General features: G+C 36.2%; 2 protein-coding genes and 1 non-coding gene across 4 annotated transcripts; all 3 read left to right on the top strand.

Annotated features, from left to right (window-relative positions):
• Positions 1 to 10,030: 10,030 nt before the first annotated feature.
• Positions 10,031 to 10,104, top strand: TRNAR-UCG. The gene has a single exon. It is a non-coding gene; the product is annotated as a tRNA-Arg (tRNA).
• Positions 10,105 to 10,187: 83 nt separating this feature from the next.
• Positions 10,188 to 15,763, top strand: LOC119984248 (cleavage and polyadenylation specificity factor subunit 3-I). 2 transcript variants are annotated; one of them, XM_038828111.1, is made up of 6 exons: positions 10,188 to 10,324; positions 10,698 to 10,878; positions 11,058 to 11,155; positions 12,287 to 12,332; positions 12,457 to 12,606; positions 13,842 to 15,763. In XM_038828111.1, the coding sequence occupies exons 2-6, from the start codon at positions 10,720 to 10,722 to the stop codon at positions 15,480 to 15,482; spliced, it is 2,094 nt and encodes a 697-aa protein (XP_038684039.1). In that variant the 5' UTR covers positions 10,188 to 10,324; positions 10,698 to 10,719; the 3' UTR covers positions 15,483 to 15,763. The 2 variants fall into 2 exon arrangements, with proteins under 2 accessions (XP_038684039.1, XP_038684040.1); XM_038828112.1 differs by having other exon boundaries at positions 10,230 to 10,324; positions 10,676 to 10,878.
• Positions 15,764 to 18,459: 2,696 nt separating this feature from the next.
• Positions 18,460 to 19,448, top strand: LOC119984883 (ESCRT-related protein CHMP1B-like). Its single transcript, XM_038829027.1, has one exon. It carries the CDS (start codon positions 18,585 to 18,587, stop codon positions 19,194 to 19,196), a length of 612 nt encoding a protein of 203 aa, XP_038684955.1. The 5' UTR covers positions 18,460 to 18,584; the 3' UTR covers positions 19,197 to 19,448.
• The last annotated feature ends 5,452 nt before the right edge of the window (positions 19,449 to 24,900 follow it).

Genomic DNA, 24,900 nt, shown 5'->3' with positions numbered 1-24,900 from the left:
CACCGACCCCTCTCCACATCCATAAGGCAACGAACCCAGGCATCCTCATTGAATCCATACTGGCTGAACCCATCCGACCATGGTTGGTTGTATAGGTTTATATATGCCATTTGAAGTATTTTTTTTTTCGTGCTCTTTTCTTTTGTTTTCAAATTTAAAGTAGATATATCATAAAATCAACCAGTCGGTTTGCAGCAATAAGCATTAAAATATTATAAACTTGTCCTAAAAGCAATAGCCGATTTTAGAATGTGTGTTTGGATTGAGAGATTTGGAAAGAAATGAAATGGAGCTTCCTTCTAATTCTCTTATTTGGATAATTTATAAAAAATTAGGGAGAGAATATTTCATTAAATTTTTGTCAAAATTCTTCCTCCCAAAAATGGAGTCATTTAGAAGGAAGGGATAATTTATTAAGTTATTTATATATTAAAAACATATTTTACTCTTGTACATAACACTCTCTAACATAAAAAAGAGAGGATAAATTAGTAAATTAAACTAATTTTCTTTCATTTCTTTTTTATCTATCCAAACAAGAGAGAAAGAAAATTATTATTCACTCTCTTCTCTTCCCTACTCTCCTCTCCTCTCCCTTCCCTCCAAATTCCTCTATCCAAACACACTCTAAAGTTCATTTGTAAACGCATTAGAGAATCGGCTAATTGATTGTTGTACTTGAGGTATGAACCACCTCACATCCAAATCCCTCGATAAGAAGGATAATTGATTCCATACAAAGTCCATAAGGAGTCAAATCAGTCCTCTTAACTTGCAACTCCGAAGCAATAGTAAGAGCATCCCTTGTAATACGAAATTTTAGAAATGCAGAATAGCAAGTTGAGTGTCAAAAAAACAAAGAGTTGCCACTTCACTATATAAACTCTCACCTACCAAAGAAATGCTCTTGTAACTTGAGGCGAAGATCCTGCCAAATGAATCCCTAACAATCGTCTCAACTCTTTAACTTTCAGCCTGTCAGGGATGAATCCAGTGATTGATTACTGGCCTTGAAACTACTGAAGGAGTCATGCAATTGTAAGGTCCAAATTTAAGCATTAAAGCCTTAAAAACCACATCTGATATGCTAAAGTGGGTTTATTGTATCCCAACTTTTCCCTTGCAAACCAAATAAAATAATAGAGCTTATACAACTTGGACCATGGAATTGCTAGCATTGGAAATTAGGAATTTGGATTATCAAATAAACTACTATATAGCGCAAGTCTGAACGCTGATTCAATCGAAATTGAGCCATCCTGATTGTGCAGCCACATAAACGTATCTTTGGCATTCTGAGAATAGATTGGGATGGAGTTGATGGCAGCCACTTTAGGAGGATCAAACGAAGATGAGAGCATGTTAGGGTTCCAAGATGTTGAGATTAGGTTAATTAAATATGAGACTTTTGTTATGAACTAGAGAATCAAGAACACAATACAAATTGGGAATGACTTCTTATTCAATGCAACTGAGTTTTGGCTTTTAATAGCCTTACAAAAATCCTAACAGAACACGAAATAACAGCCCATGTATACATGATCTAGACTACGTGGTAAATGCAATAGGGAAAGAGTCAAACAAAATAAACAACCCCCTAGTAACTAGGGATTTATTTTAACAGAAAAACCTAAAATGCAATTAACGATCTTATCAATCCCTCCGTTAAACTAACTGCTATCAACAATCTCACGAACTCCCAGCTCCTCTCGAAGTTTCAGAAAAGCATCCAATTTGAGTGGTTTGGTCATTAAGTCTATCGCTTGATCTTGAGTCCCACAATGAACAAGTTCAACAGCTCCATCTCTAGTAAGATCACGCAGAAAATGGAAATGCACATCAATGTACTTACTGCGCCCATACATAACTGGATTTTTAGAGAGCTTGATAGTTGAATTATTGTCATACAGCACAGTGGTACAACCTTCTTGAGAATGACTTAACTTTTCCAGAATCCTCCTCATCCACACAGCTTGACAAGCACACGCTGCAGCTGCCACAAACTCAGCTTCTGTTGTTGAAATAGTAACTATAGGTTGCTTTCTTGAGGACCAAGAGATTGCTCCTCTACTCAACAAGAAAACATAACCAGACGTGCTCTTTCTATCCTCCATGTCACCAACATAATCACTGTCTGTATATGCAATGAGCTCCTCATTCCCTCCTTTCCTATAGAAGATTCCATAATTGATCGTGCCCTTCAAGTACCTTAGAGCCCTCTTTGCTGCTTGTAGATGCAATTCTGTTGGTTGTGCCACGAATGGACTTATAAGACTAACAACAAACATCAAATCTGGTCGCGTGGCAGTGATATACATAAGACTTCCTACAATTTTCTTGTAGAATGTCTCATCAACTTTAACTCCACCTTCATCTTTGCACATCTTAAAACCAGGAACTATAGGACTCATCACAGAATTACTCCCTTCCATCCCAAATCGTTTCAAGACCTCAAAAGCATACTTTCTTTGGCAAATATAAATCCCATTAGTTTTTTGTAATACTTCAATACCCAGAAAGAACCTCATCTTTCCCAAGCCAGTCGTATCAAATTCTCTCATCATCGAGTTCTTAAACTAAGCCATCATGAGCTCATCATCTCCAGTATAAATCAAATCATCCACATAAACACTCACTATTAAAATCTTACCTTCTTTGCTCGTCTTAACAAACAAGGTCTGCTCACTGTGGCTTCTTTGGAATCCTTCACTAACAAAGTGAGCTTCGATGCGACTAAACCAAGCTCGTGGAGCTTGTTTTAGTCCATACAAAGCCATTTTTAGCTTATAGACTTTGTGTTCACCACCCTTTTGCTCGTAGCTTCTTGGTTGCTCTACATACACATCCTCACTCAATTCTCCATGAAGAAAAGCATATTTAACATCAAGCTGGTAGATTGGCCAATTTCTCTGTGCTGCTAGGGCAATAATCATGCGGACTATATCCATTCTTGCTACAGGAGCAAACACTTCTGTGTGGTCCACCTCATGCTGTTGAGTATACCCTTTAGCTACTAGGCGTGCTTTGTATTTATCCACCTCACCATATTCATTAAGCTTGGTCTTATAAATCCATTTGACACCTACTTTCTTGGCTCCAGTTGGTAACTCTGTCAATCTCCATGTTTTATTCTTCTCAATTGCCTTTATTTCCACATCCATTTTCTTCCTCGAAAAACCCTTCTCCACTAACATAATCCCTCAAACATACTGGTGGTTGTCTCACCCTTCCTTCCTCTACATCATGAATGTTTTCTTCATCTGCTGAATTGGGAGATACAACTTCATTTGGAGAACCATTTTCAACTTCTTTGATTGTATCACCTTCTTCACTTATTGCCTCTTCAATTTCATATATTGTTGTACTGCCCTCTTCATCACCCCACTCTAACTCAACTAAAAGCTGCTCCTCATAACTCTTATCCCAGTCCCATTATTTTTCTTCCTCAAAGATAACATCCCTACTTATTACAATCCTCTTAGAGATAGGATCATAAAGTCTGTAGGCCTTTGATTCTTTGCTAACTCCGAACAAAACACAACTGAAAATTTAATTCTCCATCTTGGTTTTTCTTGCATCTGGCACATGAACGTGTGACACACAACCAAATACTCTAAGGTGTTCAACTGATGGCTTCACTCCACTCCAAGCTTCTTCAGGAGTTACATTTTTCACTACAAGAGTTGGACACTGATTCAAAACATACACAGTCCAGTTCGCTGCTTCAGGCCAGAAGGTTTTGGGAATTCCTTTTTCTGAAAGCATGGACCTAACCATATTCATTACAGTTCAATTCTTTCTTTCTACCACTCCGTTTTGTTAAGGAATGTAGGTTGTGGTCAGTTGCCGCTTAATTTCATTCCGCTTACAGAACTCACTAAACTCCTCTAAGTTGAACTCACCTCCTAGATCAATGCGTAAGCACTTGATGAACAAACCAGTTTCTTTCTCAACAAGATTTTTAAAGTATTTGAAATTGGTAAAAGCCTCAGACTTCTCTATCAGAAAATAAACCCATGCTCTTTTACTGTAATCATCAATGAAGCACAAGGAGTACCTTTTCTTGCTGTTAGATGTAGAAGTGATTGGACCACAGATATCTGCGTGGATGAGTTGCAATCTCTATGAAGCTCTCCAAGTGCTTTTCTTCGGAATGGGATTTCTATGTTGCTTGCCAACCATGCAATCTGTGCATACCACCTTTGAGGTTGGGAGTTGTGGCAAGCCACGCACCATTTTCTTGAATTACAAGGTTCTTAAACCCTTGTGACTGAGGTGGCCATACCTACGATGCTAGAGATGGGTGAGGTCTTGAGTTGTTGTGTGGAAACATGAGGCTTTCTTTGCTTGAGACTTGGCCAACAAGACAAATATCATATTGGTTGTCATCTCAGTTTGGATGATCATACCTCTCTCTGGATGGTAGATCCTGCACTTTCCTGATTGGATTAAAATAGCTAGTCCCCTCTCCTACAGTTATCCTATGCTTAAGAGATTATTCTTAAGCTTTGGGACATAAAAAACTCCTGTGATCACATGAATAAACCCATTCATGTGCAGCCTCACATTTCCTTTTCCAAGCATATGCATTCTGGTATTATTTCCCAGCTTCGCCAACTATCGAAAACTCTCATCAAGCTCACTAAACATAGCCTTATCACCACACATATGATTTGAACAACCTGAGTCTAAGAATCAGGCATCCTCTCGTTTGGCTGCATGCATTTCAACATATGACATTAAAACCATTTCTTCTTCCTCATCCAACTCTGCGTAATTAGCCTCTTTATCCCATGTTGGACATTCATATTGGAAGTGTCCAAGTTTATGACATTTGTAGCATTCAACAATGGATTTGTTGAAAACTTGGCACCCTCTTCCTCTAAAAGTGTTTCTTCCATGACCTCTTCCTCCAAACTTGTCTTCATAAGTCATCTTCAAAGCTTGTTCCTCTCTATTGTGCTTGTAGAATTTCTGCTCATGCACAATCAATGAACTCTGCAATTCATCAATTGTGAGTTGATCTATATCCTTAGATTCCTCAATTGAACAAACTATATAATTGAATTTGTCAGTTAAGAATCTAAGAATTTTTTCCACAACAGTCACATCTTGCATTTGCTCCCCATGCACGCTCATCTTGTTCGCAACAAACATAACTCGAGAAAAATAATCTGTGACACTCTCACCTGATTTCATTTCAAGAGTTTCAAATTCCTTCCTGAGAGCCTGAAGTGTTAAGTGCTTCACCCTAGTGTTTCCCTAATATTTTCTCTTCATTGAATCCTAGATCTGCTTTGAGGTGTCTTTCTGCAAGATGATCTCCAAAATGGTTCTGTTGATCGCTTGAAACAAGTAGTTCTTCACCTTCAAATCTTTCAACCTCAGCTTTTCTAGTCTTTTTTGTTGCGTCATAGTCATAGCTACTCCAGCTTCTGGCTCTGTATAACCTGTCTCCACCATGCTCCAATATCCCTTGGACCTTAGGAAATTCTCCACCAACATTCGCCAATGATAGTAGTGACCATCAAAGTGAGGTATTGTAGGTTGAACAAAGTTTCCCTCACTCGTCATGTTTCTCTCTATTTTTGAATGCAAGTCACTCGAAAGACTGCGGCTTTCTTTTTCTCAGGCCCAGTGGAGGCTCCGATACCAATTTGTTATGAACTAGAAAATCATGAACACAATACAAATTGGGAATGACTTCTTATTCAATGCAACTGAGTTTTGGCTTTTAATAGCCTTACAGAAATCCTAACAGAACACGAAATAACTGCCCATGTATACATGATCTAGACTACATGGTAAATGTAACAGGGAAACAATCAAACAAAATAGACAACCCCTCTAGTAACTATTCTAACAGAAAAACCTAAAATGCAATTAACGATCTTGTCAACAGGGATAATCCTAGCTTTGAATTTCATACGAGCCCCCTTCCTCTGAGAAGAGGTTGGAGAAGGCTTCTTGCTAGGCATCGTAATAAAACCAGGCTCGAATATGAAGAGATTTGCTAGAACTTTCAAGGATGATATTAATTTCTTTCGACCTAATATCCATGTTCGGAGAACTTTTATCTGGACTTGGCCCTAAGCCCTCCACTGCGATTTTATCATTAGACCCAGGAACAAACATATTTCGCTAAATATCACAAAGACCAAGCTCACTTCTCCTCTTGACCTTAATGGGTCCAAGACTCTGACTTATAGGATTTATAGGACCAACCTACCCTTCCTCATCCTCATCCATTTTAAAGACAGATAGTTATTATATAAAAGTGATTTTCTTATTCATTTTTGGCTTATGATTCCTCTTGAAAGAAAATAGTTATTTTATAAACTATGGACATTATATGATATCATATAATATTGGAAACTTGGTATCTATTTGTACCAAAAGTGATTTTCAATCATTTGATGACATGTGACGTTTTAGGACCCACCAATGGCTTAGGACATCTGATTTCCAACAAACACTTGGCAAAGACAATGAGATTTTATATTGACATTTGTTCATTTTTTAGATAATCCAATTTTATTTGAGATAAAATCCAGAGATTAGTTGTTGGAAATCAAGGTTGTCTGAAGAAGCATGTCTGAAAAGGCCACAGTACATGGATTTCGTGATACAACCATTTCTCCTGTTGTTAAGTGGTTTGTTATTAAATGAGAGATATTTTAGTTGGATAAGCTCAACAGAGTTTAGGAAAATACAGAGTTTGCAGCCTGCACGTTCCTAACTTGTCTTAGACATGTCCCTAGAAATTACATGATAACCAGATACTAGAACCATTTTCGTTATGTGTGTTGAGCAAGACGACATATTCCGACATTCTAGCATACATGAGTAGTAACAAATGGCAGCCGTCTAACACTTCTCCTCAATAGCCAACATGAGGCCTATATTCTAAGAGAGTATAACAAGTTGCATGTTCCTATTGCTCCCATATCCACCTAGAAGAAGGGAAACGGCCTGGGACTTTCACCGTGTTCCCCACTACTTTGAAGATGTTGCAGTTATGGATAGCTTTTACCATGCAACTCAAGCAGCAAATAAGAAGACACATTCACATGATCTACCACTATAGAGCATGTCAAGATAGTGCCAAGGAAGTAGGAGATGAAGACCACCTTGACCAAGAGGAAGACTCTACGAAGAGGAATAAGAGAGATTCACACTCACCCCGCGTCAAACACAGACTCTGCGTCTACAAACTTTATTACTTTCTTAGCATGACTATGGTAAATTAGCCCATTTATTTACTTTCAAGCCTCCATGGTTGTAGCCTCCACTATTATCATGTTTGATTTAGCTTTTAAACTACGTTCTTTCATACATTTCAGAATGTATTCTCACTGAAAATCCTAATGCATTTCCAGTGATGTATTGTTTTTTATTTTGTTAATAGAAGTGATCTCATTATGGTGTTAGCTTTCTATCTCATGCTTTTCTCACTTGAAATGAATTAAATTCTAAGTCTATCCATTAAGGCAACCTCAAACCAGCAGACAACTTGTTTGGTGGCAGGTCAAATTTGGTATAACCCCATATCAAAATCTTTGGACTGACAACAAATCTTGGCACACTTGTGTTTGCCTATTTCTTGACACTTAGTGTTGGAAACATGCAACTCGCGAAAGCGTATAAGGACCTCACAGACATAAACAATAGCTAGACAAGTTTCAAAAAATTTCTTATCAAATACTAATCACCATAGCATAAACCATATATCAATTAATTGCAAGTAGATTATTTACCTTGAGATCTCTCTGATTTGATCTCTAATAATCAGGAATAAAGGATGGAGTCAACGAGTTTGATACTAAGCTCAAACCTGCGGATCTTCCACCGTATGCACCAATTCTCAAACTTGGATTTAGAGGGTGGTCTCTTTTCTCCAAGAACCTAAAGAACACAAACCAAAACTAGTGGAAACGATTAGAGAGTAGAGAGGCCAGTTGGTGTCTCAAAACTTGTGTTGTCAAAACACACACCATGTGTGTATTTATAGGGTCGGCCACACCTAGGGTTTTCTCCCTAGGTGGGTCGGCCCCTAAGCCTCTTCCTCTCCTAATTCCGATCCGTTTTGGTTTTCCTGTATCTTCTAGTATTGGGCTTCTATGTTACAGTGGGGACCAACTAGGAAAAATAAAACATGGGTTTCCTATGAATTTAATTATCAGCCCAAACCTATGGACATAATTATATTTCATAAATTATAATATATTTCACTAAAATATTATAATTGCACTCCCTGTTTTTATCTCAAATTAAATCTAAGCCTTTCGTTATACTTGTTCATGAAATTCCTCACGTTAAGTTACAGATATTTTTCATCGTACATTTAATGCGGTGACCCAACTCACTTGATGTTTGTTGGTCTGTACAAAAAGACCTCACCCTTTAGTAAATCAAAGTCTCGTACATTAAATACACATGTACTAATAATCTTTAATAAATTAAGAATATGAACAATTCTATAACGTCTATGTGAGTGTACAATTTTCCATACAGTCAGACTGGGAAAATTGACTCACACATAGTCCTGATCAATACACTCCGAGTGTACTGGTATAGTAAGTTCAAGATTTGCCGCTCTCCGTAACCAAGATAGGTATACTGAAATACCATACCACAGCCAAGCCGACGGTTTGTCGAATTCCGTCTTAGTTGTGATCGCTTACTTATATTCGATAGGAACTTATGAATTGATCTTCTGTGTGCATGCTTAGATTCTACACACCAATTCATATACCATATAGAATAAAAGACACTGATGTCAATATGTTTGTTCTCATATTAAATGCTAAATATATTTTATTCAAATAAATAAATCGGGTTTGTATATTACATAAAATAATGGTCTTTAACATACTATTCCTATCAATTAGTTCACGCTTAGCCATAACCTTAGGCTCTACTATCACTTGTTGGAGATATATGACTTCGAAGTGCTCAATCACATGCTTGCACATGTTTATTTGTGTGTGTGCACGCATAGGACTAACATACACTTTTGAAACCCATCTAAACCTAAAATCATAAAACAATGTTATGAGCCCTTATGTGTATATTAAACAGTTATGTTTCTTATACTTAACCGATATGAGATCTTAATCACATTTGTATACCTAACACATTTAGGGTGTGCTTGGGGCTTGAGATGCATGGATTTTGACGATTTTTTAAAGTACAGTTTACAAAGAGTTTTGGAACTTTGGTGGGTTGGGGTTTTGAAAAAAAACTGAACTCATACTTGAGAGTTTTGAGTTCATGTGTTTTTAGGAGTTTACTAAGAAGATAAAATATTAAATTACCCTTACTTTAATTTATTTATCTTTCCATGTTTTTTACGTGTGATTTGAACTCATACTTAAGAGTTTTGAGTTTACTAAGAAGATAAAATATTAAATTATCCTTACTTTAATTTATTTATCTTTCCATGTTTTTCACGTATAATGTGCTTAGGGATGACAAAAAATTGATTATGGGTTGGTTTTGGGTCAGATAACGACACATGTTTACGAAATATTTACATATTTGTACCCTGACCCGGATTTGATTTCAGACGTACTTAATTGACCAAACCCTGAATGGTTTAAATTCGGACAATAACCTAATTCAAGTTGGGGTTCGGACAAAATTTTTGTGTTTGGACCCGAATTTCATACATATAATTTATGTTCAAAGTTGATTTAATCTGGGTCAAATGAATTCGATCATCCGAACCAGACCTATTTTGTCACCCCTAAATCTGCTTATAGAGAGTCCCAAAATTTCATAACACATGGAAACACCTCCATTTTACATGTTCTAAAAGAAACGACAAAATTACCCAAACACCTCCCATGATTTTTCATGGGTACTTTGTTAAAAACTTCCCAACATAGGCTTTTTATTAGAACACTCAAAAACCCAAACCCAGGGAAATTCCAACTCCCAAGCACAGTTCTATAATGAGCATTAAATGTGCACACATACTGTAAAGTTAATAGTCATAAACAATATTGTTCGACGTCGTACCATCCGGGACCGCATAGCGCAGTGGATTAGCGCGTCTGACTTCGGATCAGAAGGTTGTGGGTTCGACTCCCACTGTGGTCGAGTTTAATTTTTTAATTTTTATTGATTTTCAACAATTATTTAATTACTTCTTTTTAAAGATCCGGTTCTCGATCTGAACCGATAGCGGCACGACTTGTGGTCTAATAGACCGATGCGATGCCGACTTTTCAGATGGGCGGGGAAGAATCTTGAAATTAGGGTTTTAAGTACTTTGCATTCTCTCTCTCGCTCGCCAGAATCGCCAGAAATCTCGTCCACTGTAAGTTCTTTCTTTGCCCTTAACTTATTATACCACTCTCTTTTGCAAATTTGTTTAGACATGTGTATGTTGTATAGGCGCCTGTATGTAACGAAAGAGTGTATGCTCGTCACCTGTTTGGCTGTTCAGAAAGCCTGATTGTTGTCTTCTTTTTTTTTTAAATGTTGATTTGGTTTTCGAAAGGCTCAATTTACGGAAGGCGTTGAATCGTTTATGCTGCAATTTTCTAATTTCCTCGATTTATTCTGCTCACGTACGATTTCTGAGAAATTAAGCGTTGTCATAATCTGTTGGTTGTTGTGGAAAACGGAGCAGGTGAGTTTATTTCGACTATCTTTCATTTTTCATAAGGTTTGGTCTTGTTCTCCGACAGTTAGGAAGTTTGTGAGCCGAGAATGGCTTCAACTGGGCAATCACAATCACTCAAAAGACGGGATCCGCCTGTAACACTTGTAACAAGAGAAGGTGATCAGCTTATTATAACACCTCTTGGTGCTGGCAATGAAGTCGGTCGGTCCTGCGTGTACATGTCCTACAAAGGGAAAACCGTACTGGTATGCAATAAATGCGGCACTTTCTTGATTTTCGGTATTGAGGTTATGGATTTCTTGATGGTGATGGTGATGGTGATGGTGCTGTTTTTCTACGCGCTTGAAATGCATCTTTATGTTCAGAATCAATTCGAAATTTTTATATTTCATTTTCTCATTTTTTTACTTCTTTTGGCTTGTAGTTTGACTGTGGAATTCATCCTGCTTACTCTGGTATGGCTGCATTGCCGTACTTTGATGAAATTGATCCTTCAACTATTGACGTCCTTCTCATCACACAGTATGTATTTCCTATATTTTTTCATTTTAAATAGTTTTTCCTTTATTTCTATTTTTAGGTGGCTTTTATGATAGCTTGTGGCTCATCTTTCTGAACCAAATATTATTGTCTGCTTGCTGTGATACCTCCTTGTCTAGAATGTAGAAGTTTCTTTATGCTCTTTTAAATAGCCACCTGATTCTAGAGAGGTTCATAACATTTAGACAAGATAATATGTCTGCATATTGACTCCCTCTCCCCCAACATTTTCAGTCTTATTTATCAGGAGGTGGTGCTATATTGGGGCGGTTTAGAATTTTTAGCTAGTGGGAGTTCTATCTTTGTTGTTCTTTTTTTTTCTCATCAAACATAAAAGGATATGAGGGTTTGTTTCTCAGCTAAGAAAATATGCAATACAAACTTATTGGCATATGTCATTTGCATAAGGTGTAGAAACTAGAATGTTGTAAACTTCCAAATATTCATTAATCTCTTCCTTGTGAGATATTAGTTATAGTTATCATGTATTCATGTTAGGATATTGCTTACAAAACTCTCTTAGCTTCTTCGTCCCATATGGATATAAGTATATTAATGAACCACATGAGACAATGCAGTAAACCGAACATTACAACTACTTTCAGATATTCATGGGAACCTTTTTGTTTTCCACTTATTTTGTACTTGTTGTCTTTCATTGGGTCAGTATTTTTTGAAATATGGAAAATCAAATTTGATATTGGATTCTTGAGAAACAGATGCAAACCTAACGAAATTAGGCTTGGAAGAAGAAATTGCAAGCCAATCTGATTCACCCTGTGAAAATGGTAAATGTTGTAGTATTATAGGAATGAATAACCTTCTGAGCTAAGATGATCTTGTGCATTTGGGGTTTTAGAAAGTTCCGAACTGATGTTTGTCAGTCCTGTATATATTTTCCCTGAGCTGCTCTGGAATAATTCATATCTACACACCTAGCTGTCCATATGTCAGCATTATGCGAGGTAACAAATGTGTTTTTGGAAATTTGAGATGCTGCTTTTATGGTATCTGATTCTGATTTGCCAGTGGGCCATAGCTCTCCTTTTTATCTCATGCAAAGGCTTAACTATTTTACTTCGATTCATTAAAAGGTGATGATTTTTCTTGCAGCTTTCACTTGGATCATGCTGCATCCCTACCTTATTTCTTGGAGAAGGTTTGTTCCCTTCATGATGATTTGATGTCGAAATTTCTGTAGGTTTATATGATTTGATGTCAAATGAACCAGATTTTTAATACTTTTTTTTGAGCAAAAACTAAATTTGCAATAATTTTTTTAGACCACATTCAAAGGTCGAGTATTTATGACCCATGCAACAAAGGCTATATACAAGTTGCTTTTGACGGATTATGTAAAAGTGAGCAAGGTTTCGGTTGAAGATATGCTGTTTGATGAGCAAGACATCAACCGCTCTATGGAAAAAATTGAGGTGTGTAAATAATCTTCGCATGCTTTGTATTGGTTTCTGTCCATGCACTTATCTCGGTTTCAAATTTTTTGATTTACTTTGCAACTATGTCCTGAACTGTTATGAACTTTCATTCTTCCTTAGAAGAAAAATGGAAACACATTAAAGAGGCCCCAAGAGTGTGCTGACCTAGTAAGCACTAGGACTATCTACAAGAGATCATATCTAGTACATTGAAAAGATGACATACATCTGTTTCAGGAGATTGATGAATCCAGGTAGAAACATTAACTAACAATCTATCCTTAATAACACGGAAAGAGGTTTCCACGCTTTATACCCCTCTTTTCATGTATTCCTCTGTAAATTGCCAACTGAATGAAGGACATTATTTTCTTGTTGCTCTCATGAACTTTATTTGTCACTTTCATTTGATTTATACTGATGTTGGTTGTCTTAAAGTAGTATCATTTTCTTGGTGTTTTTTTTGTTATCATCCCATAGTTCATGTTGTTTTTATGCATCTTGGATTATTTTTTGATTCTTAAAAGTGTTGCAATGAAAACAGTTGCACTTGCTTTTATGCATCTTATGTTGCATAATTATAGAACACATCACTATCTTCGTGTTTTCTTAAAATTCATAACACGTCTAATGTTGATTGTCTTAAATTCCGATCAACTCTTGGTTTTTGTTTCTTATCATCTTATACTTAATTTGGGATTCCTCTTGCAGGAATTTTTGCTTGTGGACTACTCCCTTGCTATTGCTTGACACTGAAACCTTTCATGGCTGCAGAAATTAAGCATTAGGCGATTAATATTTAGTTAACAAGTTTTAAAATATATGTAGCTAATAAGTATGCTGACCCAAAATTTCTTACTATTTAAATTTGGGCACTTTCTTCTTTGAGGCTCTCTGTTTAGCCTCCTTGTACTTCTGTGTTTGCAGCCTTGCACCTTCTTGGTGCTAAAATACAATTTTACCATACAAGATAAGGGCTGGGGTTTAATATGTTTTTGATGGCTTATTTTCTGTGAATTGGAACAGAAATGAGATTATTCGAAACAGTGTTGCACATAAGTGGGAAAATGTAGGAATATGGTTCATTTGAAAGATGACATTTTTCAAGTAATTTCTATTGAATAAATGGACTATATACTTACATTGACCTTGTTTTCTTGCTTACATTTGCTTTCTAGCTTGTAAACATCTATCTCTGTGGTCTTTCACTGATTCTTATTAATAAACTGCAGGTAATTGATTTTCATCAAACATTGGAGGTAAACGGGATTAAATTTTGGTGTTATACTGCTGGCCATGTCCTTGGTGCTGCCATGTTCATGGTTGACATTGCTGGTGTGCGGGTACTCTATACTGGGGACTATTCCCGTGAAGAAGACCGACATCTTCGTGCTGCGGAGCTTCCTCAATTCTCCCCTGACATCTGCATAATCGAATCTACATATGGTGTCCAGCTCCATCAACCTCGGCATATCCGGGAGAAGCGATTCACTGATGTTATCCACTCAACCATCTCTCAAGGGGGTCGTGTCTTAATCCCAGCATTCGCCCTTGGCCGTGCCCAAGAACTCCTCCTGATCCTCGATGAGTATTGGGCAAACCATCCTGAGCTCCATAATATTCCAATATATTATGCTTCTCCGCTGGCGAAGAAATGTATGACTGTTTATCAGACATACATCCTTTCCATGAATGAGAGGATACGTAATCAGTTTGCGAACTCAAATCCCTTCAAATTCAAGCACATATCTCCATTGAATAGCATTGAAGATTTTAGTGATGTAGGCCCATCAGTGGTGATGGCAACTCCTGGTGGGATTCAAAGTGGTTTGTCTCGGCAACTCTTTGACATGTGGTGTTCTGATAAGAAAAATGCTTGTGTAATACCTGGATATGTTGTTGAAGGAACATTGGCAAAGACAATCATCAATGAACCAAAGGAAGTCACGCTCATGAATGGGCTAACTGCAGCTCTCAACATGCAAGTTCACTATATCTCCTTCTCTGCCCATGCTGACTACGCTCAGACAAGTACATTCCTGAAAGAACTCATGCCACCCAACATAATTCTTGTTCATGGAGAAGCAAATCAGATGGGAAGGCTAAAACAGAAGCTGCTCTCCGAGTTTGTTGACAGCAACACCAAAATCTTAACCCCAAAGAATTGTCAATCTGTTGAGATGTACTTCAACTCTGAGAAAATGGCAAAGGCCATTGGGAAACTGGCCGAAAAGACGCCGGAAGTTGGTGAAAATGTCAGTGGCATACTAGTGAAGAAAGGCTTTACTTACCAAATAATGGCTCCGGATGATCTTCATGTCTTCTCACAGTTGTCAACTGCACATATTTTTCAGAGGATAACTATACCTTATTCTGGCGCCTTTGGTGTGATAAAACATCGGCTTGAGCAGATATATGAAAGCGTTGAGTCTTCTGTGGACGAGGAGTCCGGGGTTCCAACCTTGCGAGTACATGATCAAGTTACAGTTAAACAGGATTCTGAGAAGCATGTTTCACTGCATTGGAGTTCAGATCCTATTAGCAACATGGTTTCAGACTCAGTTGTAGCTCTAGTTCTGAACATCAGTCGAGAAGTACCTAAAGTTGTGGTCGAATCTGAGGCCGTAAAGTCAGAGGAAGAGAATGAGAGGAAGGCAGAGAAGGTAATCCATGTACTTCTCCTTTCACTTTTTGGAGACGTGAAGCTAGGGGAAGATGGGAGGCTGGTGATTAATGTTGATGGGAATGCAGCATACCTTGACAAAAAGAGTGGTGATGTTGAGAGTGAGAATGAAGGTCTGAAGGAAAGGGTGAGGACAGCGTTTATGCGGATTCAAAATGCTGTGAAGCCGATACCTCTCTCTTCATCGTAGCTTGTCTCGTTCTTATTCCATAGTCGAATCTGTAGTCTTTTAAGTCGAATCTGTATATCGTAAACTGGTTATTTGGACTCTTAATTAGTTTTTTGCGTATGTGGTTAATTCTGATCAAGGTCACAAATACAGCATTACTTGTTTTTCTACAATGCATGGAGAACAGAAGAGGGGATTATTTGACTTCTTGCGAAGCTTTTTGTAAGCTTGTGCATTTCTTTTGAAATTTGTCTGTGGATTGCTGTAGAGACAGTTTTATAAAAGAAAGTTTGTGCATGGTGCATATATTCCCCACAAGGACCATGGATTGACACAACAAAATGGTGGCCTCCTAACACCTCCCCCCCCCCCCAAAAACCATTTGTGTATATTTTGGTTGTGATGGAAATGATAGAATCCAAACTTTTTTATACATCAATAGTAAAATAAAGATTAGGAACATGTTCTCCTCTAAAAAAGACGAATTTTTTGAAAAGGATCATCTCACAAATACATGCCTATACTTCGAGAAGAATTCCCTAATACAGAAGTCATTGATTAGTTATGAAAGTCAAGAATTATGTATGAACGAAATAAAATATAGAAGAAAGACTAGAAGCAATTTGGTATTGTTGGAACTTATTGACAACTGCATAGAGAAACTGCTCATCTTATTGAGTTTGATGATTATTATATACTAGTGGTGAACTTGCGTGTTGCGTGTTGCGTGGGCGGATTCTTATATTTGAATATGAAGCTTTAAAGTAATAGTTGATTAATAATTTCACATTGTTTGTTTCTATTACAAATTGATGATCTGAATTGTAATTTGAAATTTTTAAATGCTTATCGTTGTTTTTTTTTTTAAAAAATTTAATATAGTGATTTTAAACGTAAATTTGCATGGAGAGATATTCTAAAGGAAGATCACCTAGGTAGTTTTAGCACCAATGAATTGCAATTTTTTTAAAGAGTACTATTATATTTTCTGTAAGACCATTGATTTTATTTTTTTAAAAAGTACTATTATATTAGCTTCAAAGTGTTTTTTCTCCTTGGTTCAGCTCCTTTGAGATTGTAAAAGGTTGATTTTTATGGGTTTGTGACTTTTATATCTGACAAATTTTTGCCTTAAAAGAAATGGAGGCCTGGTGGTTGTGACGGTTCTTCATTTTGGGAGTTGACAGGAAATTAATAAGTTTCAAAGTAACTCATATGGAGCCTGGTTTACAATTAAGGCAATCAATATTGTGGGCTTTAAATTAGGTTGTATCTATACATACAGTCTTTTTTGAGGCCCTACAAATGATTTATGAATTATTATGAGGTATCCTTACGAGAATTATGAGTAGTTTTTAAAACAGAATTAATCCTATTTACTTGAAATATAATAATTAGTCAAGTGGCTTATACCAATAAATTTGAAAGCTAATGTGGCAGCATGAGGATGTTTCTTCAACTTTACTAATGTTCAACTTTAAGATATACAGATTAAACTATTTTAATACAAATCATTATTATCCCAATATTTATATTAAAAATTTAGGGTCGATTTCATGAGCTTTTGAGAAAATTAACAAGAATTTCGCACAAAAATATTAAATTTGATTCTCATAACTCACCATACATTCCAATAAAAAAGAAAAAGAAAAAGGCCAAGGAGAATCAAAAACAATGATGAACATTATTTGCACTCCATTTTTTACGAAGTACATCCCACTCTAATGTGTTTTTAAAGGGTTAATGGGGTGTACTTAGTAAAAAATGTGGTGCAAATAATGTTCAAAAGGGTCGTTTGAGCCCCTGTACTTTATTTTGGCTCTTTCAAGCCCTCCTACTTGAAATAATGGGCAACGTTAGCCCTCAGCTCAATTTCCATTCACAAATGTTGATGTGGCGCTTATTATTTGACATGACATGCAATTTCTAAAAAAACCGAATGCTGATGTGGCTTAAACTATACAAGTCTCTCTTCATTAGGACTTTCATCGTTGGATTTCATATGTAGCCGCATAGAGAAAACTCGAACTCTCCTCCATTGCGAACCTTCGATTTTACATACTCGAACTCGATTAGGGTTCTTCGCGAACTCGCAATCTCCATCACGAACTCGAACTCTCACTCTCCATTGCGAACTCCAAGTGAGAGCACATTCGTCATTTTGATCTTTCGTTGTGGTTGCGATTAGGGTTCTTGTTGGATGTGTGATTTCGATTTCTATTTGGGTATTAGGTTGGGGTTTCCTTTTTCGATTTGGGTCTTTTATTATAGGAATCAGTTTGGGTTTATGGGAATCTAGAGTATGATGGGAATCAGTTTGGGTTAGGGTTTTTGGGTTCTTGATTAGGGTTCTTTAGTACTCATGGTTTCCAATTTTGGTACAAGGGTTTCATTACAATGGTGAAAGTGAGAGCAGTTCGCACTTCTTTCTCAGAATTTGAGGTATGTGTTACCATGTTTTAGAATTTTTTGTTCATTGATTATTGGTGTTATAAGATAGCTTCTATTAATTGATTATTGGTGTTACAGGATAGCTCTAGTTCAGATAGCGATTTAACACTCCCCAAATCCATGAAAAGAACTTAGAAATAATTAAACAGAATGCTAAACAATTGGAGAAAAAAATTTAATATTAACTAATGACATGTGATGACTTATTATTGGCCTTACACACTTGTGTGCCATGTTAGAATTTAAAAAATAAAAAACAATTTACACATACGCAGTCAATGGACATGCGGTCACCGTTATAACAGAATTATCTCAAGAGTTCAATTAATCCATTACTTCAAGTAGGAGGGCTTGCAAGAGCCAAAATAAAGTACAGAGGCTCAAACAATCCGTTTCACAAAATACGGGGATTCAAGCATACTTTTCCCTAAAAGAAAACCCCAATTTCTTTGACGAATCATTCTCATGTCCCCGGCTCAAATTAGGCAATTACTTAATAGTTAATGTATCCCAACACGCTCGTACGCGTTAACGAGTCGTTTTTACTTTTACGAGTCAGCGATTCAAGGATTCAAATTATTATATCATCTGCAGCTCCAAAATGGCCCATAGAAGTTCTGTTTTACTCTCGATCTGAAACCCTAGATTTCAAAAATCTACACGAAGATCGGCATGGGGAACACGGAGAAGCTTTTGAATCAGATCATGGACCTTAAATTCACGGCGAAGTCGTTGCAGAGGCAGGCAAGGAAGTGTGAGAAAGAAGAGAAGGCGGACAAATTGAAAGTGAAGAAGGCTATTGAGAAGGGGAATATGGACGGTGCCAGGATCTACGCTGAGAACGCCATCCGCAAACGCAACGAGCAGATGAACTACCTCCGTCTTGCCTCCCGCCTCGACGCCGTTGTTGCCAGGCTCGACACTCAGGCCAAGATGACCACCATCAACAAGTCCATGGGAAGCATCGTCAAGTCCCTTGAGTCCTCTCTTGGCACCGGTAATTTGCAGAAGATGTCGGAAACCATGGATCAGTTCGAAAAGCAGTTTGTGAACATGGAGGTGCAGGCAGAGTTCATGGAGGGTGCGATGGCAGGTTCCACCTCGCTGTCGACGCCTGAAGGTGAGGTCAACAGCTTGATGCAGCAGGTGGCAGATAACTATGGATTGGAGGTGTCCGTCGGGCTGCCGCAGCCAGCTATGCATGCCGTGCCTACCCAGTCAGAGGAGAAGGTCGATGAGGGTGATTTGTCAAGAAGACTAGCGGAGCTTAAGGCCAGAGGGTAAAAGATCCTGAAAAGTTTGTATGTGAGTGTTTCATCTCATTACATATTATATTGGATTGGCTTATTACCTATTGTGTGTAAATTTGGCTAAATTGGTACTACGAATGCTATTGTTCATAATGAGCCACTTCGTTCGATTCATATTTCAGTAAATGCTTCCTTGCGGCTTGAGTAGTTTCCTCTTTTTTCCCAATGATTTTCTCTAAATTGTCCTAATTGCTGCTTGTAATATATATTCTCCGTAATTTCTGCTGCTGGCTGTTGTCCTAATTTTGTGGCATGAACTTCAAGAGATGAAAGTGTATGATGCTGTGGTCAGTAAGGCTTTTTGGCTTGGAGAAGCTCTAAGCGGCTTGTTTGACTGTTCTGAGTACATTTTATTTGCGGATGACCTCCTATAGCTTCGAAAAACCTGTCATCTCCAGTTATCCTCCTAGTTTACAAAGTCTAATTGAATCCTATTTGATCTTATGTCCATAAGTACCATACTCGATTGTCTCATTTTAGTTTTCTGGGGGCTTTAGTGACCAACTCTATGCATTGAGACATACTTGTACAGTTGCTGGAACATTTGGTGTTTCATTGTGGTTTATTGGTTGTGAATCTATATGGTCTTTGTATGCTATCAAATAATTGTTTTCATCTTGATGATTTGCTTTGTTTCTTTCTGGACTTCATGTTCTCTCTGTTTTGTATTTAAATCATCAATCTCAATAGATTAGTGTTATGGTCATCATTCCACCATATAGATATACCATGTAAAGCACTCCAACATATTTTTAAATTTACACTTACTTATATTTGTTGCAGTTTTGCATTCAGAATTTAGATCAAGTATAAACTAGCTTATTATGCTATGTGAGAGCAGAGCCAATGCATAGTTCATTTATGTTGTTACCTATATCTGTTTTTCATTTATAATTTCAGCCTTTTGCATTAGCTATGGTGCTTGCTTTTCTCTAAAAAACTCTTTTCTTTCCCCTGTTCTTTGTGTTTGTCTTAGTACATCTTGTTGTCATGAAATGACTTTAGTTTAATTAGAAGTTATACAGACGACGAATATATTCCTGTTTGATTCAAAATCCTGCTTTTTGGAGATATCTACTCAAAAGTCCATTTCCATGGCACCAGGATCTGCGCTGTATATTTAGATCCTGCTGCCCCCATAAAGTAACCAGCTATCTGAATAATTGTGTGTCATCTGATGTTGTCTAAATTTACCTTTTCTAGAGCTTTATTTAACTTTATTAGAGCTTTGACGGTATTGGATTATAATTACATGACATTCTATACAAGTATATAATCTGATTTTTGGGGAGGTGGTATCCTTTTTGGGGTATAGTTTGCATGTTGAGGATCTCTTTGATATTCATGTTGTATCATAGACACTGATTGTAAGGTTGATGATATTCAACTATTTCCTCCCTTGAAAGCAACTAAGTTTTCCATCACTATTTAATCCATTTACTGGTTCCCAGTGGATCAATAACTATCAGAACTTTTCCCCGTACTTTTTTCACCTCCAGATATAAATTCTCATTTAGGGCAAACATTGGCATATTGTTCTTTAGCTTTTCACAAATTTGTGCCGAAGGAAGTGGATGTTTAACATGCTTTTGGCCTACTCCGTTTTATTATAGGACTAACAACAAATTCAGTTGCTCCAATATATGGGTGCTTCTCTTGAGATTTGGTGCTCTGGCTTCTTGTCTATCCTGATTTAATTGCAAAATCTGCTTTCCATACAGTAGGCTGATGTTTTTTTTTTAACTGTTAATACATATGGGAGCTGACCATTTTTTCATGGACGGATTTTTTTTTTGTCCCTGAACTATCACCAAGTGTCTCTTTCGTCTCTATTGTCTCTAAACAGGCTTAACAACTAGGATCAATTTTTTTTTTCCCTATGGTGAGTGTTTGAAAAAATGCCTAATTGAGAAGATGATGGTTTTGCTTTGGTCACTATCCACGTGTTTGAAAAAAAAAATGCCTAAATGAGAAAAGTTAATGTTGTATAATGGTGGCCGTCCATTTGTTCCAAAAATTTCCTAAATGAAAACGAAAATGATATAGGTACATAAATTTTGAGCTCCATGATTTATATGATCTATGTGCTATACCAACTAAACATGTCACATAGATAATTTTTTCAAAATCCTAAACTTAAATAGAAATTTAACATTTCTATCTCACAAGATATTTTTTAAAATTGGTTTCACTTTTTTGCTTCTCTCTCCAATGATTCAAAGTATCGGATGTTCTCTCTCCTTGTAGGAGCTATGCGGCGATCCATCTGTATGACACCTAGATCTGGTTGTTTGCTTGTTGGTGGCTAGTTAGATTGTTAGAGGATTAGTTCCTCATATTACAATATAAAGGAAACCTATGAATATAGAGAGAGAGTAAACCCATAAAATCTTGGAGAATCCCTTCTTCCTCTTCGTCCAAGCTCCTTGGCTGCTACTTCTTTTGTGTAAAATCAAGGATAAACCCTAGCAAAACCTCTTGATATTTATATCCCTTTGTAATCCCAGCTTTGCCCTTAATCAAAATCTTCAATTATGAGCTGGACCCACTTAATTTGGGCTCAAATTTGCGAAACGACTTAAGTTAAAAATCAGATCTTCGCGTAAGTGATTGATCGGTTTGGGGAGTGATCGATCACTTGACTGATGATGTGAATCTCAGCTTAACTCATGATCGATCACTTTTGCGTAGTGCTCAACTGGCAAAGCCCCAAGTTTTTCAACTGGGATTACTTGACGGTTGCCCGATCAATCAATTAATTTCCCAATCGATCACTTCTCACTTTAATGCATACTTTTACCCTTTTTGTGCTGCATCGTATTGAATCCTGAAATCTAAACATTTGTAATAATTTAGGCATTATTATAGTTCAATTGCATTCAAAGAGACACAAACCAATGTAAAAGAGTGCATAAACACATAAAATATCTACCTATTAACAATTCAGAAATCTGTGAAATGAACTTATCCAACTACGTTCGACTTCATAGGCGGACCCAATTGTAAGGCACTGGCGGCACAGGTCATCAGTGAAAAAAATTTAGTTATATTTTTATATATTAAACAAAATGTGCCCACCAATTAAACTTTGGGGCCCCAATGCTTAAGGTCAACCAATATAAAAGTGAAAATATATTCTAATTCTAACCTATACAATCATTCTAACTTAGTGCTCCATACTTTTATCATTGGTCTTTGCTACCCCAATCTAAAACAACACGCACACGGTAGATAACATTATCTATTATTGAAAAAATGTGCATGACTTTTGAGAATTGAGTACCTACTAGAGATATATGTTGCCATCAGATTAGTTACCAGTTTTTAAATAATTGTTTTGTATGTTTCACAAAAAAAAAAATTGATTGGATCAATTACTAATCATGTTGTAATAGAGTGTTTTCAGAATATGAAAATTCGTAGAGAACAATTATGATAAATAAATATGTACTATTTTGATACTTGAAACTATTATCTTCGTGTCATATAAATAACCCAAAAAATTTTTGGGGGTGTTGTCCCATGATCTCCGCTACTTAATTATGCCACCAGTGAAAGCAAATCCTAGATTTGCTATTGGTTGACTTTAGGGATAGCGACATTTGTCGTAGAGCTGGATACGACAATAACTGACATATTTGGTATGAACATTCCTTGTGTGTTGTATACGACACGGGTGAGGTATTTTGGCCATTTGTATTTGATTCTACAACATTTTGTTTTTTTTTTGGTTTTCCTTCTCATTTATGGTACGCCATATGGAAGAAGTTGATTATGTCTTAATTTAAAACCGTAGTTAAGAAAATGTATTGATGCTCTTTATGAGATTAAGCTGATTATGTCTTAATTTACCTTAGTCATGGAATGCATTGATGTTCTTTATGAGATTCACTGAATTTCTTTGCCCAGATAGATATAAGGTTTGGCTATTTATATATATAGCATTTTTATGTGGGTAACTTTGAAATTTTAGAAACTTTGATGGAGAGAGAAAAACAATGTCTTCGTTGGTGAGCATAATCCAGCCCTGCAACAAGCTGCAATTGGGCAAAAGCCGGATTTATTAATTTTTGAGGGCAAGTTGTGTTTTGTGTGTTTTAAACAAATGGGGAATTTGTTGTCTCTTTCTTTATATGTGTGGAGTTTCTTGTCTTCTTATGCACTTTCTCTTCTCTCTCAAATTTCATTGACCAATCACAATCCATACCAACAACTTACACCACATTGCTAACACTTTACTTGTAATTTAATCACTCAGGTTGCCACTAATGGCATCTAAGTATTATGTGCTTTTTACTTATTATCCTAAGTGAAAGAAAGAAAGAAAAACCCTTCATCCTACCCACAAAAGATATTAGGGGATAGAGAATCCAAAGGCTTTGTAAGAGAACTCATTTTCAGCCATTGACTTGTTGATATTTGATATTTAATATTTTATTTTCTCGGACCACTAGGGTATAAAACCATCATTAAATACCTATTTGCTTATATTGGTGTTTGTATTCACCTTCTTATATACGTCTATAAAAAAATGGAAAAAGTTAAATCCGTGTGTTTTTCCAACCATCCCAAATGCTAAGATTTATTCACATGATCTATGTGAAAATCGTGAGTCCCACATGATCCATAAAAATTGTGTGCATTGGCATTAGGGATAGCCGGGCCAAACTTATCTACCCGCAAAGATCATCATTAAATGTTCATCCATGGGCAAGAGAAATATATACTTGTTAAACGATTTTATTTACACTAAACAATCAAATTATTTAGAATTCTAATGATGCTAGGCGTAACGCATGAACATATAATATTTTATAACTTACCTTAACTAAATAGAGAAAAAACCTTAGTTGATGCAAACTAATATAATCCTCTTTCTTGATTATGTTGTATTAACAAAGAATATAACTCTCTACAAAACCTAACAAGTTCTGAGATAGATGATTAATTGGTGTTTATAATTAACATTTACAAGTTTCCCTAATTTTTTAAATAGAAATCATGATAGAAATATTTTCCTTAGTTTTTACTCTTATTAAAGTGAAAATCAATTTCTAGGTCTTTCACTTTGCTTGATTATTACGTCCTTGTAGATAACATGTGATTTGGAAAGAAAAAGAAGTTTATGGACTATTTTAACATTTTATAAGTACATAATTTTTTGTATGGGAAAGAAAGGTACTTATTTTTATTTATAAATTATTTAATTTAAATGGAGAAGATTCAATAAAAGTCAAAAATAATTTATAATTCTTGCAACAAACAAATAAATAAATAAATCCGTTGATTGATTCTTTCCATATACAAAAAGGGGAAAAAAAGAGTTAATTGATTCTTGAACCTCATGTCATGACAGAAATACAAATTGATAGTTTTTTTTGGGTTGAAAATATGAAAAACAAAAATATTAAAAAAGTGGAACACTATAAATAATTAAAAATAATTCATAATTCTTGCAATTTCAATTTTCAATGATCCGTTGATTCCAAAAATAAATAAAAAAATCCGCTGATTCATTGATTGATTCTTTCCAATTTCCATATAGAAAAAAAGGGAAAAAAAATAAATTGATTCTTGAATCTCAAATCTCAATATCTCATATGACAGAAATACAAATTGACAGTTTTTTTGGGTTGAAAATATGAATAAAATATATTAAAAAGTGGAACACTATAAAT

The sequence above is a fragment of the Tripterygium wilfordii genome, chromosome 18 (assembly GCF_013401445.1).
Source record: "Tripterygium wilfordii isolate XIE 37 chromosome 18, ASM1340144v1, whole genome shotgun sequence".
Lineage (NCBI taxonomy): Eukaryota > Viridiplantae > Streptophyta > Magnoliopsida > Celastrales > Celastraceae > Tripterygium > Tripterygium wilfordii.
Note: the sequence above shows the minus strand (reverse complement) of the source record. Positions and strands in the feature narration are given on the sequence as shown.